The sequence below is a fragment of the Pituophis catenifer genome, unplaced genomic scaffold (assembly GCF_029215685.1).
Source record: "Pituophis catenifer annectens isolate HBS135680 unplaced genomic scaffold, rPitCat1.0.hap2 SCAF_3, whole genome shotgun sequence".
Lineage (NCBI taxonomy): Eukaryota > Metazoa > Chordata > Lepidosauria > Squamata > Colubridae > Pituophis > Pituophis catenifer.
This window is the reverse complement of record NW_027256883.1, coordinates 8,847,978-8,869,281: the sequence shown is the minus strand read 5'-3', so window position 1 is coordinate 8,869,281 and position 21,304 is coordinate 8,847,978. Positions and strand designations below refer to the sequence as shown.

General features: G+C 43.6%; 1 protein-coding gene across 1 annotated transcript in view; it reads left to right on the top strand.

Annotated features, from left to right (window-relative positions):
* Window positions 1–798: 798 nt before the first annotated feature.
* LOC139314172 (solute carrier family 2, facilitated glucose transporter member 5-like) overlaps window positions 799–21,304 on the top strand; it is a 37,010-nt gene continuing 16,504 nt past the window's right edge. Inside the window, exons 1-7 of the mRNA XM_070939723.1 lie at window positions 799–825; window positions 1,800–1,895; window positions 7,827–7,978; window positions 9,862–9,986; window positions 14,731–14,883; window positions 16,226–16,351; window positions 20,030–20,217. Coding sequence (XP_070795824.1) covers window positions 799–825; window positions 1,800–1,895; window positions 7,827–7,978; window positions 9,862–9,986; window positions 14,731–14,883; window positions 16,226–16,351; window positions 20,030–20,217 — 867 coding nt within the window. The remainder of the gene's footprint in view (window positions 826–1,799; window positions 1,896–7,826; window positions 7,979–9,861; window positions 9,987–14,730; window positions 14,884–16,225; window positions 16,352–20,029; window positions 20,218–21,304) is intronic.

The window sequence follows — 21,304 nt, the reverse complement described above, 5'->3', positions numbered from 1 at the left end:
CCTTGGAGTATACTTTTTAAAGAAAATAAAACCCGAGATATATTCTAATAAAAAACATTTTATTATAAAGAAATAAAAACAGTCTTACTAGCTAATGATTACATCTTGGCAGCGTTCCTGTCTTACCTCTTGGCAGGCGAACAAAAAAAGTTAGAAGAAAGTGAAAGAATGTGGAAAAAAGAATGTGGACATGCGCAGTAGCTTAGTGATAAGAGTTTTCAGCTACCGTAAGTCTTAGAGTTCAAGCACAGCTGACAAATACAAAAAAAAAAACCGCAGTGACAATTCTGTCTCTTCTAAGTCTAATGACTTTATAGGTAACTCAAGGCAGTGAACATTTATCATACTCCTTCTATTTTTCCCCACAAGAAAAAACAACCTGTGAGGTGAGCTAAGAGAGAATGACTGGCCTAAAGTTACCCAGCTGGCATTGACAGAGGACTAGAACTCACAATCTCCTAGTTTCTAGGCCAAGATCTCTAGGCCAATCCTTCTCTCTCAGCACTGGGAAGTAGGCAATGGCAAACCACTTTTGAAAAACCTTGCCAAGAAAACTACAGGGAGTTGGCCAGGAGGTAGTGGCCAGGAGTGAAAAACTGACTCAAAAACATCCTAAATAAATATAAGGTGTACATGCAACCATTGCAACTGACGAGGCCACCCAGATTGGAGAATTTGCAGGTCAGTAATCCAGAGAGCAAAGAGCAGGTTAATCCTACTGTATAAGGATATTTCAAATGTCTCTCAAGGATCCTCTCATTTCCCAACAGGTGGTCCAGATTGCTCCCTACGAAAGACATGTCTGAAGTCACGACTGCTTGGAAGGTAGTTTGTCTAATCTGCTGGTTTATGATTATTAGCTATCTAGCTTGATGTTTAGATCCAAGACTTCTGAGTTGGTATATGACAAGATTATATAACATGGGATATTAACATTAATAGATGCAGAATGTTTCATATAACCTGAAATAGGCAATTCCTGGGATGGCAGCATTACGAGCACCACACTTTGAAAAGGGGTGGAATAAAATGCAAGGCCCACCTGCAGATGTGTAATCCCTGACGGTGGCTACCTTTCACATCTCTAAGATACCATGTTACAAAACTTAGGGTTTTACAAAGTTAGGGAAGACAGAATATTGGATTTCTATGGAACAAAGCGTAATCTGAAGGGCAGGCAGGGAAAAAGAAGAAAAGGGAAGGAAAGGAAGGGGGGAGGGAAAAAGGGAAGGAGGGTAGAGGAAGGGAGGGAGAGAGGAAGGGAGGGGAAGGAAAGAAGGGAGGGAAGAGGAAGGAAGGGAGGGAGGAATGAAGGAGGGAGGGAGGGAAGAGGAAGAAAGAAGGGAGGGAAGAGGAAGGAAAGAAGGGAGGGAAGAGGAAATGAGGGAGGGAGGAATGAAGGAGGGAGGGAGGGAAGAGGAAGGAAAGAAAGGAGGGAAGAGGAAGGAAAGAAGGGAAGGAGGAGGAAGAGAAGAAGGGAGGGAAGAGGAAGGAAAGAAGGGAGGGAAGAGGAAGGGAGGGAGGGAAGGAAGAGGAAGGGAAGAAGAGAGGGAAGAGGAAGGAAGGAAGGAAGGTTTAGTTAATTTAAAATGCATCATTAAAAAAAAGCAAAAACAAAATTAGTCTTAAGAACTAATCAATAGCTCTGTCCACCATCCTTCTGTCATGCCACTTTCAGATTGTCTGTCTGTTTGTCTGTCCACCTGTCCATCTCTCTGCCTTGTGTAATTGACTCTTATAACTCTGTAGCTACCTTAACTGACATCACAAGAGCTGCTAATTTCCCTTCCCCCCCTTAGGACGTATCAAAGTACTTTGTTTGCAGTGTGCTGGCCTGCTATGCGATCTCTTTGCATTTTGGGTTCTACAGCTGGATTCTTTATTCTCCCGAAGTGGTAAGAAAAGCGTCGTGAAAAGCCGATATGGTCTTAAAGAAGGTGTTGTTGTTTAAGCCAACGGTCACCAATTGGTGGTCCGTGGACCACTGGTGGTCCGTGAGAAAATTTGGGTGGTCTTTTTTTATATTGCATTAAATCAGGGGTCCTCAAACTATGGCCCCTGGGACAGATACATGCAATGTATGTTGTGTTGCTGCAGAGAGTCTCCCCCTTTGGGGTCTTTGTGTGGGCTGGAGGGGGGCAGAAATTCCGACTTGGGGTCTGCTTCAGCCTCCTGGTGTGGGGCTTTGGGCGAAGGCTGGAGGGAAGTGCCACTGGTGGCGAAGAGCCAGAGGGCCTTGTTCCAGTGGGATTGCATCATGGCCTGGAACTAGCTAACTATCAGCCTGCTGAGCCTCCAGGTGCCAGTATCTGGTCTTGCGCTCCTGTAGGTCTTCCCTCTGCTTGGAAAGCCTATGCTCATAGTCCTCAGTGAGGTGCTTCTGCTGAGCCTCCTTCTCAGTCAGATCCAATTTGGACTGAGCTGTTTTGCCAACTCTTTCTCATGGTGGCTGCTTAGCTCCAACAACTGCTTCCTTTTGGCGCCCTAAGGAGCCTGGGCGGGGAGGCAAGGAGTGGCTGGCAGGAGAGGGGTGAGTAGAGGCTGGTGTAACACCCCTCGATCTGAGTGACATCGAGTTGGCCATGCCCACCCAGCTGCTCATTAGGCAGATCATATTAGTGGTCCATGGGATTTAAAATTATGAATGTAGTGGTCCCTGAGGTCTGAAAGGTTGGGGACCCCTGGTTTAAGCAACACATCTCTCCCTTGATTAGAGATCAACTCTTCTTCTCTTAAATGAGCCCATTACTCTGCTTTCTCAAGAAATTTCTTTGTCATGGATGCGGGTTCCATGGGGGTCGGTGTCACATTGTTCATGTTAAACTTGATCTACCCAAATATGGGACAGAGCATGCTGCTTCTGCTTTCACCTTTCAACCCCAATTCAGGAGCCTTCACAGGCAGTCACTTTCACAACAAATTATTTTTGTGTTAAATTTAAATTACCAACAAAGAAATAAAGGGAGACTAGTATAGATCTATTTCAAGCTATTTAGCAAGTAGAGCCCCTGACTTAGATGTTAATACATCTACCTAAGATGCAAGCAGCCCACGTTCGAATCCCAGAAGGGTATGGCTAGCTGATGAGAGCAAAATAGCTTGAAATAGATTTATATTGTTGTTGTTGCTAGTTCCAAAGTCATTTCTAACCCATTGCAACCCCATGGACAACGTTCCTCCAGGCCTTCCTGTCCTCTACCATCCTCTAGCGTCCATTTAAGCTCACACCGACTGCTTCAGTGACTCCATCCAGCCACCTCCTTCTCTGTCGTCCCTTTCTTCTTTTGCCCTCAGTCTTTCCCAGCATTAAGCTCTTCTCCAGTGAGTCTTTCCTTCTCATTAGATGGCCAAAGTATTTGAGCTTCATCTTCAGGATCTGGCCTTCTAAAGATCAGTCAGGGTTGATCTCCTCTAGGACTGACCGGTTTGATCCGCCTTGCAGCCCAAGGGACTTGCAGGAGTCTTCTTCAGCAGATCTATACTAGTCTCCCTTTAATTCTTTGTCTGTAAATTTAAATCCAACACAAAGTTGTTGAGCTATGAATGGGGAGCAACAGGTTAAAACTGAACTCTGGAAAGTTGGCCTGGCTGTGGGTTCAAGGCTACTTGGGTCTTGGAGAATGGTCATGGATTGGCTGCACTGCTCCAGACACAGCTGGCGCATAATCTGATGGTTGTCCCGAACTTCTAACTCCTGCTTATGCAGTAGGTGGCAGTTGTGGAGGTTTTGCACATATGTGAGTTCTACACCCATTGCATCCATTCCTGGACAGCTGCATTGACTGCCAATTTGCTTCTGGGTGCAATTCAAGGTGCTGGCTATCACCTTTTAATTGCCACATGGCTTGGAGACAGGTTATTTGAAGAATTGTCTCTCTACAGTCGCATCTACCCAGCCCACCCAAGCGGAAAGGCAGGAAATGTTGTGGGTCCCATCTATTAGAAAAGTACATTTAGGGAGTCCAAGAAAAAGGGCCTTTTCTGTGGTGGCTCCCTCTCTATGGAATATTATCTCCCCAGAGATAAGACCCTCACTTTGATACTTTTCAGAAAGGAAGTGGTTTTCTTAGTGGGCCTGAAGGCCCCAGATTGATACAGAGTTGATCAGAGCTGATCAAGAGCCGAGGTGATGCAGTGGTTAGAATGCAGTACTGCAGGCTATTTCTGCTCACTGCCGGCTGCCTGCAATTTGGCAGTTCGAATCTCACCAGGCTCAAGATTGACTCAGCCTCACATCCTTCCGAGGTTAATTTTGTAAATTTGTTTAATAAATTAACAATAAGTCATATCCACTTCCCTCCTTTCCCCCATATAAAATGCTATTAAGTCCAAAGCAGGGGTGAAATCCAACAGGTTCTGACACGTTCTGGAGAACCGGTAGTGGAAATTTTGAGTAGTTTGGAGAACCAGCAAATACCACCTCAGGCTGGCCCCAGAATGGGGTGGGAATGGAGATTTTGCTATATCCTTCCCTCAGGAATGGTGTGGGAATGGGGATTTTGCAGTATCCTTCCCCTGGAGTGGGGTAGGAATGGAGATTTTGCAGTATCCTTCCCCTGGAGTGGGGTAGGAATGGAGATTTTGAAGTATCCTTTCCCTGCCATGCCCCCAAGCCACACCCACAGAACCAGTAGTAAAAAAATTTGGATTTCACCACTGCTCCAAAGTTGCTTTTTCCAAAAGACAACTCGACTTTTTTTTTTTTTTTTTTTGCTTGAAGATATTTTGCTTCTCATCCAAGAACCTTCTTCAGAACTGAACTTTGTCAGAACTGAAGAAGCTTTTTGGATGAGAAGCAAAACGTATGTAAGGAAAAAGCACCTTTGGGACAACCATGACCTGTATGACAATGAATCTCCATAACCCCTATTAAGCCTAAGAAGGTGGCCTTGTTGTGTAATTTTAAGGATCAGACTCAATAAATGATTCAAGAATAAAGTATTCAAACATAACACTATTTATTTACAGTAGGCATTCTATATTCTCTGAGTAATCGTAGATAGAAGCAAGGCGAGGTGCATACAACTCCTTTTATATTCACAAGGCGGAGTAAAAGATGGGAGTGGTTACATATGAATATATTAAGAGAGGAAGAATAAATTAACCCCTAATACCCCGAGTATATACAGTTCCCCTATTGGAGAATAAGGCATTTACTTGTGACAGGCCTGGCCTTCCAAACATAGATTGTTTGTTTGTTTGTTTGTCATGTTGTTTGAATGCAGAAAATTTGTTTTGGGCTGATTTTCCCTCCACATTTCTTCCTTTCCATTAAGCTCTAGTAGAAGACTACAAACCCTTTTGAATTCATGTGAAGCTGTCCCTCAACTACAAATAATAAACCATGCCTAGTTTAAGATTAGCTATGCTATTAAACATGTTAATATCTACAAAAAAACAAAACAAAACAAAACTTGGAAACATAAGGCCAACCTACATTTTATCCCCTGGAGGGCAGACAGCTCTTTTTACTTTTATTTAACTTTATTTTGAATTTATATACCGCCCTACTCCCGAAGGACTCAGGGCGGTGAACAGCCAAAAGATAAAACACACATAATACAAAATTTAAAAACAATGTAAAAACACATTAAATAATTTGGCCCAAACAATTTAAAACACCCCTATTATTTTTAAAACAAATTTAAAATTAACAATTAAAAGGCGGTTCGGCCAGGCCAGCCTGTTGAAATAAAAAGGTTTTAAGGGCACGACGGAAAGTGCGTAAGTCCGGGATCCTCCGTATCTCCGGGGGGAGCTCGTTCTAGAGGGCAGGTGCCCCCACAGAGAAGGCTCTCTCCCTGGGGGCCACCAGTCGACACTGTTTGGCCGACGGCACCCGGAGGAGCCCCTCTCTATGGGAGCGTACTGGCCGGTGAGAGGCTACTGGTGGCAGAAGGCGGTCTCATAAGTACCCGGGTCCTAAGCCATGGAGCGCTCTAAAGGTGGTAACCAAGACCTTGAAGTGCACCCAGAAGACCACTGGGAGCCAGTGCAGCTCGCGCGGGAGAGGTGTTACATGGGAACGCCACATCGCTCCCATAACCACCTGCACGGCCACATTCTGGACCAGTTGGAGCCTCCAGGTGCTCCTCAAGGGGAGCCCCATGTAGAGAGCATTACAGTAGTCCAGGCGGGAAGTGACGAGGGCATGAGTGACTGTGTGTAAGGCATCCCGATCCAGAAAGGGACACAACTGGCAAATCAGGCGGACCTGATAAAAAGTCCTCCCGGCCACGGCCGTCTTTATCCCATGGAGGGCAGACAGCTCTTCCTTTACCAGTTCTGAATTTCAATCCCATGTTGAATTCTGGAGTCAAGTTGATGACATGGATCAGACTAATTTAAGTTACTGATGGAAGGCAATATTTGCACCTCAGGGTTGAATTGTGAAGTCCTTGTTGCTCTCTGAGCTTGGTTGTTTTCTTGTAGACATTTCATTACCCACCTAGATAATACCATCAATACTAGAAGGGAGTTGCTTTAGCTGTCATTTTATATACTAGTGGCTTGCCTTGCCAGTGGTCCTGGTAGTTTTTTCATTAGGCTGTCTTTTATTGTTTACTTGTTTGTCTGAGTTGGTAGTTCCTTGGTCCTGAGAACAGCCATCAACAGGCACATAGAGATAAACAAAATCTACACACCATTGAAAAGAGAGGATCAAAAAGCCAAAAAGAAAACAAAAGGACTAAAACACCTCTTTACCAGCACCCAATACCCAGATGAGCAGAGATTAACACCAAGATCAACACTACACCAACAATCAAGAAGTACACAATACCCTAATCAAGAAACTACCAACTCAGACCAATAATAAAGCTAATAGTAAACAACAGTGTAATCAAGGAATTACAAATTACCTAGTTTGCTAATGAAACATCTGCAATAAAACAACCAGACTCAGAGAGCATCAAGGACCCCATAATTTGAGTTGGTTTTGAAAATCATTTTAGTCATATGGATGTGTACCTCTCCTCTTTCCATTGGGCCATTAATTCTAGGGTCTACAGCAGGGGTGTAAAATTCAAGGCCGGGGGGCTGAATTTGGCCCACAGGGTGCTTAGATCTGGCCCACGGGGTCACCCTGGAAACAGCAAAGGACTGGCCCATGGCTCCTCTGCCAGTGAAAATGGAGCTCGGGAGGGCCACACACGGTCCTCACGAGCTCCGTTTTTGCTGACAGAGGGTGGCAGGAGGCCATCACAGCTGAAAATGAAGCTTATGAAGAGTGCATGAAGTTCTCCCAAGCTTCATTTTCACTGGCGGAAGATTTCAGGAGGCTGTTGCAGCTGAAAACAGAGCTCGTAAGGGTCACAGGCAGTACTCCTGAGCTCTGTTTTCGCTCGCAGAGTGTTGCAGGAGGACATCGCAGCCGAAAATGGAGCTTGGGAGCCCATTTTCTCTGGCAGAGCACTCAGGCCCCATAGGGATCTCTGACATGTGATATCAAGCTGGACACACCCACCCTGGTCATACCCAATCCAGCCCCACAAGGTCAAATACAACCCTGATGAAATTCAATGAAATTGAATTTGATAACCCTGGTCTGCAGTTATCCAGATGTTTCATTGCCCTCAAGACTTAACTTGAGGTGTTTCTTGTTTATATGAAGGTCAGTTTCTGGTGACTTCCTTAATGCTTCCCGGGTAGGGTTGAGAATTATCCTAAACATTTTGCCTTTGCATTCTTCTGGGATATTTTTCAACTTTCTCATCTAGTTTACAGTCCCAGTTTGTCCAGGATGAATCTGACTCCATGTTAACCTTACCGAGACAAGTAATGTTAGGAAAAATTCTAACAACCAATCTGTGTCCTTCTTTCCTTAGCTCGTTTATTTCTTTTTTAATGTGTCGGATCCAGAGGAGTTGCCTGACCAGTCTACTCAGCTGTTCTTCTTGGAACTTGCCATTGACGTATTCCCACTTGGAGCCTTAATAGGATCACTTTCGTCTGGCTATATAGGAGACAGATTTGGCAGGCAAGTGGACATCACTCTTAATACGGGGATACCCATTCTAGAATTTGTGGTATAATCCAATCAGAGAAAAATGCACTTGCTTTCAAAGTTTTATCTTCTTTGCAACCAGCAATGAATAATTTGAAGAAGAAAAAAATTGCAGGAACAAAGTAACATATCATCATGGGGAGGAAGATCTATTACCCTGTTTCCCCCAAAATAAGTTATGCCCTGATAATAAGCCCAATAGGGCTTTTGAGGGCATGGCAATAAGGCCAAGCGCTTATTTCAGGGTTCAAAAAAATATAAGACAGGGTCTTATTTTGGGGAAAATATGGTAAAAAGACCCATTAACTATGACTATTGTGATGCACTTTACATGGGGTTGCCCTTGGAAAGCATCCAGTAAATCCAGTTGGTTCAAAATGCAGCTTCCCGCACAGTTTTGCCCATACTTAGGTGTGCACATGTGTCATCTCTCCTGCGGGAGCCACATTGGTTGCCAATTTGCTTCTAGGTGCAATTCAAGGTGTGCTGGTTGTCACCCTTAAAGCCCTTTCATGGCTTGAGGCTGGGTAATCTGAGGGACCTTCTCTTGCTAGTCGCATCCTCCTGATCCACTAGATCGGGGAAGCAAAGAGTGTTGCGGGTCCCGTCTCCTAAAGAAGTACATCTAGCGGAACCCAGAAGAAGGGCCTTGTCAGTGGTGCAGGGGTGAATTGCTCCCGGTTCGGATCGGATCGCCTGATCCGGTAGCGATGGTGGCTGGTGGTTCGGAGAACTGGTAGCAAAAATCCCTGCCCCCCCCCCAAGCCCAGCTGAGCTGCGCCATCATCAGAGGCTGTTTTTTTAACTTTTAAAAGCATTTTTTCTACAACCTCTTCGGCTGAAAAAATGCTTTTAAAAGTAAAAAAAAAAAAAAAAAGCCTCTGATGATCGCGTGGCTCAGCTGGGATCGTCAGAGCCTTTTAAAAGCAGTTTTTTCTGTAACCTCTTCTGCCAAAGAGGTTGTAGGAAGAAATGCTTTTAAAAGCCTCTGACAATCCCAGCTGAGTTGCCTGATCATCAGAGGCTTTTAAAAGCATTTTTTACAACCTCTTCAGCCGACCCAGGGCGTAACACACAACCCCCCCCAAGTCCATTTTTGCTGACAGAGGGCTGCAGGGAGCCATCCCAGCTGAAAATGGGGCCCGGGGGGCTGCAACTACCCCAATCACACCCACCCCAGCCATGCCCACCTGGGCCCCCAAGGTCCAAGACAACCCTGATGAGACCCTCAATGAAATGCAGTTTGACGCCCCTGCATTAGAGAATCATGTCATTTGGTCAATCTGGTGTTCTGTTGTAGGAATAGGCTCTCGTGAATAAAAGAAACCAACTACTGATGATCTATTCTTTAGGAATAATTTTGACCATTAGCAAACAAAGTCACAAAAGGGTAGGCAGGGGGAGGAGAAAGAAAGAGGGAGGGAAAGAGAGAGTGGAGGAGAGGGATGTTTCTAATTGCTATGAAAGTGTTTGAGCAGAGCTTGCTGGGATCTGAGAAGCTAAAGGTATCTGATTGAAATTTATAAAACTTGGAAACAACTTGAGTAAATTCTGTCTGTCTCATAACTAGTAGATCCAAAACAAATTCTTCCGAATGATAAGGATTAGGAATCCGCTGATTGAAGCAGACAGATATGTTTTCAAGCTCATGAAGAAGGTGGAAAGCAGACGTGGATGCTTAAGACACGGATGGCTCTACCCTGGAGGCATCTATGTCTTGTGCAATGCTTATTTCAAATCATTTTCAAAACATGCAGATTCCCAGTAAGCTCACTGCAGTTCTTTTGATTTACATTAATTTTATTTTTCACCTTGTTACCCATGTTTTTCATTTTTTTCATTTTTTTTTTTTTTAGGAAAGGCTCTTTGGTGGTAACTAATTTTTTGTCCATAACCTCGGTCATCTTTTTGGCTTGTGACACAGAGTTATATGTTTACGAATTCACCATTTGTGCACATTTGCTCACTGGGGTATGTTTAGGTGAGTAGAGTCACGATTGTTTTGGCTTTGTGTATTCTTTAAAGAAAACCAGTCAGGCCTGAAATGCTTTATGCCTTTCCGGTAATTCGATCAGAGACTCCGAGTAACAATCCAAGGCACACATATGCATCCATATGGTAGAGAGCAACTAAAATGATTAAGAAAAGATAGAGTAGAATAGAATTCTTTATTGGCCAAGTGTGATTGGACACGCAAGGAATTTGTCTTTGGTGCATATGCTCTCAGTGTACATAAGGAGAATAAAATACATTCATCAAGAATAAAAAGATACAACACTTAGTGATAGTTATGGTTGCTAATAGGCTATCAAATCGTATTAGGAAACAAATAAAAACAATATAATTGAAAGATACAAGCAACATGGTTATAGTCATAAGTGGGAAGAGATAGATACTAGGAAGGAAGAGAAGAATAATAGTAATAAAATCTTAGTAAATTATTTGACAGTGTTGTGGGAATTAGTTGTTAAGCAGAATGATGGCATGTGGGAAAAAATTGTCCTTGTGTCTTGTTGTTCTGGTGTGCAGTGCTCTATAGCATCATTTTGAGGGCAGAAGTTGAAACTATTTATGTCCAGGGTGTGAGGGGTCTGTAGATATTTTCACAGCCCTCTTTTTGACTTGTGCAGTTGGTAGCCATTGTTTTTTCTGCAGTTCTAATTATCCTATGAAGTCTGTGTCTGTCTTGTTGGGTTGCAGAACCAAACCGGACAGTTATAGAGGTGCAGATGACAGACTCAATAATTCCTCTGTAGAACTGGATTAGCAGCTCCTTGGGCAGTTTGAGCTTTCTGAGTTGGCACAGAAAGAACATTCTTTGTTGTGCTTTTTTGATGACGTTTTTGATATTAGGTGTCCATTTTAAGTCTTGAGATATGGTAGAGCCTAGAAACTTGAAGATCTCTACTGTTGATATTGTGTTATCTAGTATTGTAAGAGGTGGTAGTATAGGAGGTTTTCTTCTTAAATCCACCACCATTTCTACGATTTTGAGTGTATTTAGTTCAAGATTGTTCTGGCTGCACCACAAGGCTAGTTGTTCAACCTCCCATCTGTATACAGATTCATTGTTGTCTTGAATGAGACCGATCACTGTTGTATCATCTGCAAACTTCAGTATTTTAGCAGAGGGATCTTTTGAGATCCAGTCATTGGTGTATAGAGGGAAGAGAAGTGGAGAGAGCACACAACCCTGGAGGGCTCCTGTGCTAATTGTGCAGGTATCTGATGTGATTTTGCCTAGCTTCACCTGCTAGTTCCTGTCTGTTAGGAAGCTTGTGATCCATTTACAAGTGGGATCAGGTACAACTAGCTGATTTAGTTTCGTTAGAAGAATATCTGGAATGATGGTATTGAATGCTGAGCTGAAGTCTACAAAGAGGCCCCTTGCATAGGTCTTTGGAGATTCAATGTGTTGTAGGATGTAGTGCAGAGTCATATTAATAGCATCATCTGTCGATCTATTTGTTCGGTAGGCAAATTGCAAGGGGATCCATGATGTTTCTCAGGTGGCCTGGAGATTAAAAAATATGAAGAATAGTTGCAGGATTTGGGTATGGGTAGTCTGGAGAAAAGAAGGGCTAAGTGGGGACATGACAGTAGTGGTTCAATAAGTGTTTTTTCCAGTGAGACCGGTCTATCAGGGCAGCCTGATCTACCCAATTATGGGATGGAGCATACTGCTTCCGCTTTCGCCTTTCAGCTCCAATCCAAGAGCCAACACAAAAATTATTTTTGTGTTGAATTTATGTTTACCGACAACGAAATAAAGGGAGACTAGTATAGATCTATTTCAAGCTATTTAGCTCTCATCAGTTAGCTCATGGCTGTCAAACTTGGTTTCTTTGTGGGTCAGATCAGTGTTCCAAGGTGAGGGGAGGAGTCAGCAGGCACATCCGTGCATAGGAGTTGGTGGGCACGCAGGCCCCATCCCCACCATCCCAGCTGCCTCCTGTGCACAGGCGCACCTGCCATGATAAAATGGGCCAGGTGGAAACTTCCTGGAGGGCTAGGATGAGGAGGAGGAGGCGGTGGCTCAGAGGTGAGCTATGGACAAGGCAATGCTGGCCCGCCACCACCTGTGCATATGCGTGGACTGGGCCAAAGCGACACAGGCCAGCCCTGTATAATTTCCAGGACTGCTGTGTTGGCTGAATTCGACCACATCATGCCAAGTCCGTAGTAAATAAAGCCCTCCTCGTACAAGATCTTATTGAGGAAGAGGGCGCGGACCTGGCTTACATTACGGAGACCTGGTTGGGGCAGGAGGGAGGAGTTCCTCTCTCTGATTTATGCCCCCCAGGCTTTCGTGTACTGCACCAGCCATGACACCAGGGAAGGGGCGGGGTGGTGGTGGCGGTGGTGGTTAGAGAAAGTCTTAGTCCTAGGGAGGTCACTGTCCCTCAGATAGGCAGGTGTGAGTCTCTCCTATTGAAGTGGGACCCTGGAGTTCATCCGGGTTTGTTGGTCACGTACCTATCTCCCAGCTACGTGGCTACTGCCCTGCCCGCACTGCTCGATGTCTTGGCCGAACTGGCAGTTGAACTCCCCAACCTTCTGGTTGTGGGAGATTTCAATCTGCCATCGATCGGTGAGACATCTGAGCCAGTTCGGGAGTTCATGGCCTCCATGACGGCCATGGACCCCACTCAGGTGGTTCAGGGCCCAACGCATAGGGGAGGGCACACACTTGACCTGGTTTTTCTCTCTGGGCAGTGGATAAATGGCCAAGGTAGGGGGGATTTTCCATTGTCCCCCTGTCATGGACCGACCATTCCCTCGTTAGACTGGACTTTCAACCTGCCAACCCTCGCAGCTGGGAGGTGGAATCAGTAAAATGGTTCCGCCCCAGGTGCCTGGTGGACCCTGAGAGGTTCCTGATGGAGCTTGATACATTCCCCGCTTCCCAATCCCGCGACTTGGCCGAGGCGCTGGTGGCATCCTGGGAGCGGGCGGCTGCCGACGCCTTGGACAGAATCGCACCTTTGCGGCCTCTGACCCGACGCAGATCCCGGGTGGCTCCTTGGTTCTCCATGGAGCTCTGGGAAATGAAGCATCGGAAAAGACACCTAGAGGAGTGTTGGAGGTCCTCCCGGTCTGAATCTGATCGAACACAGTTAAGAACCCATATTAGGTCTTATATTGTGGTGATGGAAGCGGCGAGGCGAGATCACTTCACCGCTCTCATTGCATCTGAAGAAAACCACCCAGCGGCCCTGATTAGAGTGACCCACTCCCTCCTTAATTGCTCTTGTGACAAACTATTTTTGTATTAAATTTATGTTTACTGACAAAGAAATAAAGGGAGACTAGTATAGATCTATTTCAAACTATTTAGCTCTCCTCAGCTAGCCATGCCCTTCTGGGATTCGAACCCAGACAATGATCTACCCTATACATTGTATAGGGCAGAATGACATTTTGGAAAGTTCCATGTAAAATGGCTTGGGGTGAAGAGCAATGATCGTATCTGCATGGTTTCTTTCAGAAGACATATTATACGAGAGTCTTTGTTATTAAATTGGGAGAAGATCAAAAAATATCATTACTTAAAAATTCCAGTTCAATCTTCTATTGAAGCATTCTCACACTCAATAACATTTAGAAAGGAACAAATTGTTAGATATGGTGAAATACTGAATGAAAAGGGTGAACTTAAATCGAAGCAAGAATTAGAAGAACAAGAGATAGAAATGGATTGGTTTTCATATATGCAAATACAGTCTAGATATGATGAAGATTCTAAGACTGAGGGTTTTTACAGTAATTTGACGAATTTAGATAAAATTTTAACAGGCTCTGATGACTATGTTATTAAAAATTTATATGGTTATCTATTAGAAGTAAAAGAAGAAGTTAAACAATGATTGCATGGGGGAAAAATTTTGCTCATGGGATTGATTTAGAGAAATGGCAGAAATTGTGGTTGCAGAATTATAAAATGACAATGTCAACAGCATATAAGGAGAATTTGTATAAGATGTTTTACAGGTGGCATCTACCCCTGACGAGAATAGCCAGAATGTTCAAGAACAAATTGGAGAATTATTGGAAGTGTCATCAGATTCCGGGTTCATACTACCATATGTGGTGGACATGTGCAGAAGCTAAAAGATATTGGACTAAAATCCACACATGGTTGGAAAAAATGATAAAGAAACATATTGATTTTAAACCAGAGATATTTTTATTAGGGATTTTACCGGAAACATATAACAGAGAACTGAGATACTTAATTGTGAATGTCTTAACAGCGGCTAAAATTTTATTTGCTAAAAACTGGAAAGGAGAAAAGATACCTACTGATGATGATGTTATTAAGAAAATTTTGGAATGTGCTGAAATGAGTAAATTGACATTTGAAATTAGAGAACAGGAAGATAAACAATATTACCTGATATGGGATTTATTTTATCAATGGCTAGATAATAAAGCATGGAAATGAAATATGAAATGGATGTAATAATAAAATATATAAAGCGGGGTTTTTTTATGGGAGATAAGCCATTGTTAAATAATTGGTAAATGAGAATAATAATACAAAGGGATATAATAAATTGTCAAATAAGAGAATTTTGGATATGGGATTAAGCACAAAAGATTTGTAACCAATCGATACACTTTCTGTAATTGTATCTGCATGGTTTCTAATGCTCTCTTAATTTTCTTCTCTACATTGTGTCCCATATACATTTGAATTACCTTTTAACTTATATTCTAACCAGGTGTAAACCTCTGCATTATGTATGTATACCTCTTTGAGATTTCTCCCAGATGCATAAGGGGAGGTGTCGTCATGCTATCAGATTCCTTTGTAAAACTGGGCAACGTGATTGCTCAGATTCTCACCTTTCCTTCAAACATAGGACACAAGAATGGTATGTGTTTTTAAGAATGCCCTTTTTATGTCCCTATAAATTATAAACATTAAAACTAACGAAGAAAAATATATAGCAATACTACCAATCAGACAAAATATTTGTAATTCAGGGGATTCCTTGGTGTTCTTTGAGCTTCTTGGTTTTCCTGCAGACATTTCATTACCCAATTAGCTAACATCATTGGTGCTAATGATTAACATAGATCCACAATGGCGAACCTATGGCACGCATGCCACAGGTGCCACACGGAGCCAATTCGGCGGGCACATGAGCCGTCGCCCTAGATCAGCTCCACCGCGCAGGCACACGTGCCTCCCGCCAGCCACCTGATTTTCAGGTCTCTCCCACGGATGCGGGAGACGCGCACGCATGCCCATACTGCCCCTCCCCTCCCAGGAGTCTACACACAGTCCATTTTGGATGCCAGGGAAGTACAGGGCTCGTGCGAAAGCTCTGAGAGGGAGAAAAACGGGCTTACTGAAAGTCCGGAAATGGGCCATTTCGGGCCTCCGGAGAGTCTCTGTAGGGCCGGGGGAGATAGTTTTCGCCTTCTTGGAGGCTCCAGGAAAACCTCAGGAGCCTCCAGGTGGCAAAAAAACGGGCCTACCAGAAGTTCGGAAATGGGCCGTTTCTGGCATTCGGAGGCTTCAGGGAGGCCTGGTAGGCCCAAAAGGGGGTGCAGCTGGGTCACACGTACATGCATGGGGTGAGGGGGAGGTTAGGGGAGTGCAGCTGGGGAGAGTTGCACGCACCTGCACAGGGGGGACGGGGCAGCGTGGGGGGGATTGTGTGTTCATGTGCAGGGGGGCAGGGTGTGTATGTGGGGCATTGCATTATGGGTGTGGGCACACACATGCATAATATTGTGTACACACATCCACTTTTGGCACCCGAGGAAAAAAGGTTCACCATCATGAAGAAAACCTCCAAGCTCAGAGAGCACCAAGGACCCCATAGAGATAATAATTCAGAGGAATCGTCATTGTTTTCTGACTGTAATGAGATTCAAAGAATCTAGTGAATATTACCAGTAGCTCCATTTTCCCTGGCAGAGGCACCATGGGCCAGTCATTTGCTGTTTCCAGGATGGTCCCGTGGGGCAGATCTAAGCACCCTCTGGGCCGGATCTGGGCCCTGGGTCTTGAGTTTGACACCCCTGATTTAGAGTATCCCACTATTTTAACCATGAGCATAGTGGCAGGCAGCCTATTAAAAATACGTGCTTTCTTGTATTTGAAAAAGGTGAACATACAGTATGTAGACACATGCTTGCAAAATCCATCTTGATTTAAAACAGTTCACAGGTAATTCAGTGTTATTGTTGTGTCCTCTTGTGCAGGCTGGTATCTAATGGTAATTCTGGCTGCAATAATTCCTTTGGCTCTGACCTTCCTACTACCCAGAATCCCTGAAAGTCCTAGTTACCTACTGATCCAAAAGGAAGATGAAGAGGCAGCAAGGAATGGTAAAATTACTCTAAAGTGTACTGTACAGAAGTTGTTTGCCCTGACAGGACTTTCCCATCTTTTTTCACCACATTATACAAAGTGGTCAGCACTATTATTGTTTTAAATAACATTGGAATTTGTTATATGTGAACGTCAGTGAAGCGCGTGGATCTAAATTGATCTGAGGGCTATTATTTTTCTCAAAGGAATTATGTGGTATTGTGATCAATAGCAGTGACTGTGAGAGGGATCTTGGAGTCCCAGTGGACAATCACTTAAAAACAGCAGAGAAGAGCAAGAAAGATGATTAGGGGACTGGAGGCTAAAACATATAAAGAATGGTTGCTGGAACTGGATATGTCCAGTCTTATAAAAAGAAGGACTAGGGATGACATTTTAGCAGTTTTCCAATATCTCAGAGGCCGCCACAGAGAAGAGGGAGTCAAACTATTCTCCAAAGCATCTGAGAGTAGGACAAGAAGCAATGGGTGGAAACTAATCAAGGAGGGAAGCAACTTAGAACTAAGGAGAAATTTCCTGACAGTTAGAACAATTTATCAGTGGAACAACTTGCCTCCAGAAATTGTGAATGCTCCAACACCAGAAGTTTTAAAGAAGGTGTTGGATAAGCATTTGTCTGAAGTGGTGTAGGGTTTCTTGCCTAAGCAGGGGGTTGGACTAGAAGACCTCAATGGTCCCTTCCGACTCTGTTATTCTATAATTTGGGGAACTGTAATTCGATGGCAATGGAGGACAGAAAGGGAAATTCTAGTGTTTGTGCTTAGAAAACAGAGTTTGGGGACATCATGGTATGCCCATGTAACATCACTGGTTTGGGAGCTGCACTCAGTAGGTTTCTGGGTGCAATTAATGGTACTGATTATCACTGATGAAGTCATACTTGGCACAGGAGTAGGATACTTGAGGGATTCCCTGCCTCCTTTGGTTTCTCCCCACCCAGTGGTGAGTTCCTCCCGGTTTCACCGAGCCGGTAGCGGTGACAATATGAATTAGGGTTGCCAGGTGTCCACTATTTGAGCGGACAGTCCACTTTTTTCACATTATGTTCACTATTTTTTTTCACAAAATAGTGGACATTTTTTTTATTCAAAAGCTTTATGATGAAATGGTACGTAATCTAAAGCTGTACAGTCTAAGAGAATAAGGACAGGAGAATCGCGTTTTGTCTTTTTTTTCATAAGTTAGAATGAGACAAAGATCGAATGCTCATTGCAATAATCATATTTTACACAACAGCGCAAAAAATGCATTAAAGCAGTTATCTTTTGATATCAAAAATGTAGTGCTGAATTTTTGCCGAATTTTCGAATTCTGCGAAGAAACGAGAAGAGTTGAAATCATTTTTTGAGTTTTGCGAGTCAGAATTCCATGAAGTTTTGCGCCATGTTCCAACACGTTGGTTAAGTTTGTTTAAAGTGGTCGAAAGACTTCTTTTAAACTGGATACCTCTAAAATCATATTTTATTTCTCTTGGATCTGATGAGTGCCATAAGGTTATCTGGAACCTTATTTCAGATCAGGAAAATGAACTCGCAAAGGACGATGAACCAACAATTTCAGAATTGTATTTATATTTCACGCACTTCTTCACGTCAATAATGCAAGACACCCTACTGAAGCTGGAAAGTAAGAAAATTCTTGCATGTGATCTTCACATTATCATGTGTAAGCTGCGTGATTCTTTGCAAAAAAAATACGATGAGCAGTTTTTGGAATGAAAGTTTTATTTGCCTTACGTAAAAAACATTTGCCTGAGAATGCCGTGCAAAAATTCAAGAAAGAAGCCATCAACGTGTATCAAAGAGCCATTGCGTACCTAGAAAAGTGTATAATTTCACCGATTCAGTATATGAGACGCTAAATTGTTTCAATCTAATTGATCGCAATAATCCTCCAACTTTAGAAGAAATGACAAACATCTGGTTATTATCACCATGGCGAGAAGAACTTCCACCCAATACTCTCTTCGATGAAATTTCTACCTTAGAAGAAGTTTATGTTCATCTGCAGGGCGATTCATCCCTTGATAAGTGGACATACTTTTTCAAGAAAGAGCCAGCTCCGAGTTTACTGAAACTGTTCCAGTATTGTGCATCAATTCCGGTATCAAATGCAAACGTTGAAAGAATTTTCAGCATCATGGGAAATTTGTGGACTGATGAACGTAACCGACTGCTTGTATCAGTTCGAAGTGAACTTTGTATATTTTTTAATATTTCTCAACGTTGTACTGAAATTAAAGAATTATTCCTTAAACACAAAGAATTGATCAAAGTTGCGCAGTCAAATAAAAAATATACATGACAGCAAAGTAAAATGTAATTTAATATTTTACATATTATTATAATATATTTGCTGTTTTGAATTTTAAGTAAAGTTTTGAAGTGATTATTTTAATACGTGTTAAAATGTTTGTAAGAAAATATATAATTTAATTGTAATTTTTTTTTTTACTACTTAACACCCCCCCCCCGCTTGCCCGCTATTTTTTGGAAGCAGACCTGGCAACCCTAATATGAATTCAAAAAGGTATACAATAGACAACTACCGTATTTTTCAGAATATAAGATAAACCACTCCAGGGGAAGGAAACTAAAATCTCCATTCCCAACCCACTCCAGGGGAAGGTTAAATTGCAAAATCCCAATTTTTTTTTTATTTTTTTAATTTGATTTATATGCCGCCCTTCTCCGAAGACTCAGGGCGGCTTACAATGTGCTCAGCAATTTCCTCCCAATCATCTGGGACTTGGAAGGCAGAGAATAGATTGGGGCGGGGCCAATCAGAATTTTTACTATCGGTTCTCTGAACTACTCAAAATTTCCGGTACTGGTTCTCCAGAATTGGTCAGAACCTGTTGCAACCCACCTCTGAAATGGATGAATTTGGGCCAATCACCAGGAGACTGTGAGTTCTAATCCTGCTTTAGCCATGAAAGTTATCTGGGTGACTTTGGACTAATCACCAGGAGACAGCGAGTTCTAGTCCCACCTTAGGTATGACAACTGACTGGGTGACTTTGATCCAGTCAGTCTTTCTCAGCCCAATCCACCTCACAGGGTTGTTGTTGTGGAGAAAATAGGAGAAAGAAGTTGTGCTGGATATGTTTGCTACCTCAAGCAATAAAACTGAGATAGAAATAATCACTTCTCCAGTGATTATGGGAATGATTGAGGGAAAAAGAAGAAGGGGACGACAGAGAATGAGGTGGCTGGATGGAGTCACTGAAGCAGTTGGCGTGAGCTTCAATGGACTCCGGGGAATGGTAGAGAACAGGAAGGCCTGGAGGAACATTGTCCATGGGGTCACGATGGGTCGGACACGACTTTGCAACTAACAACAACAAATAAAATAAATAAATAAAATTTGATGTAATGCACCTAATGCTCTTTCGACCAATTCCATTGCAAGAAAATATATTCTAAGGTAGGTAATAGACTTCGTCATTTCAGGTTCCCTATTCTATCCCTAAAAATGGTGGCTGAATGATATCTCTTATTTAATTTGAACAAAAAAAAAAAAAAACAGTATTAAAACCTATCGGTTCCTTCTCCTGGAGATGTCTACAAACTTGTCTTCAATCTTGGTCTTGATGAGCAAGAAGGGGTTAGGAGCTGAAAGTCATTCCTTCACTTCCATTTCAGAGTTTGTTTTCTTCTTTTCTTCCCACTCAGTCTTGTGCAGGTTAAGGGTGACTGGAGACGTGGAACAAGAAATTGAAGAACTTCAGCAAGAGAACCTTTCAGAGAAGGAAGAGAAGAAAACAGATATAATTCATTTGGGCAAAATCTCAAATGTCACATGGAGCCATTTTTGTATGGTTGTCATAATGGCCGGGACACAGCTTTCTGGCTTTCATGAAGTAAGTCAGACACATATATCAAAAGTAGCTGAATACCCGTGCTCCACTACGAAACTATGTGATCAGGCTTGATAAATTGACAGTTACAGCTTGAAAATTAATGAGTAATTATAATCGGCCTCCCCTCTCCCCTTCTCTCCCTCAGCCTTGCCCCACAGAAGCCTCCCCTATCCTATCCCATTCTCTCCCTCAGCCTTGCCCCACAGAAGCCTCCTCTATCCTATCCCATTCTCTCCCTCAGCCTTGCCTCACAGAAGCCTCCTCTATTCTATCCTATCCCATTCTCTCCCTCAGCCTTGCCCCACAGAAGCCTCCTCTATCCTATCCCATTCTCTCCCTCAGCCTTGCCCCACAGAAGCCTCCTTTATCCTATTCCCATTCTCTCCCTCAGCCTTGCCCCACAGAAGCCTCCCCTATCCTATCCCATTCTCTCCCTCAGCCTTGCCCCACAGAAGCCTCCTCTATCCTATCCCATTCTCTCCCTCAGGCTTCCCCACAGAAGCCTCCCCTATCCTATCTCATTCTCTCCCTCAGCCTTGCCCCACAGAAGCCTCCTCTATCCTTTCCCATTCTCTCCCTCAGCCATGCCCCACAGAAGCCTCCCCTATCCTATCCCATTCTCTCCCTCAGCCTTGCCCCACAGAAGCCTCCCCTATCCTATCCCATTCTCTCCCTCAGCCTTGCCCCACAGAAGCCTCCCCTATCCTATCCCATTCTCTCCCTCAGCCTTGCCCCACAGAAGCCTCCCCTATCCTATCCCATTCTCTCCCTCAGCCTTGCCCCACAGAAGCCTCCTCTATCCTATCCCATTCTCTCCCTCAGCCTTGCCCCACAGAAGCCTCCCTTATCCTATCCCATTCTTTCCCTCAGCCTTGCCCCACAGAAGCCTCCTCTATCCTATCCCATTCTCTCCCTCAGCCTTGCCCCACAGAAGCCTCCTCTATCCTATCCCATTCTTTCCCTCAGCCTTGCCCCACAGAAGCCTCCTCTATCCTTTCCCATTTTCTCCCTCAGCCTTGCCCCACAGAAGCCTCCCCTATCCTATCCCATTCTCTCCCTCAGCCTTGCCCCACAGAAGCCTCCCTTA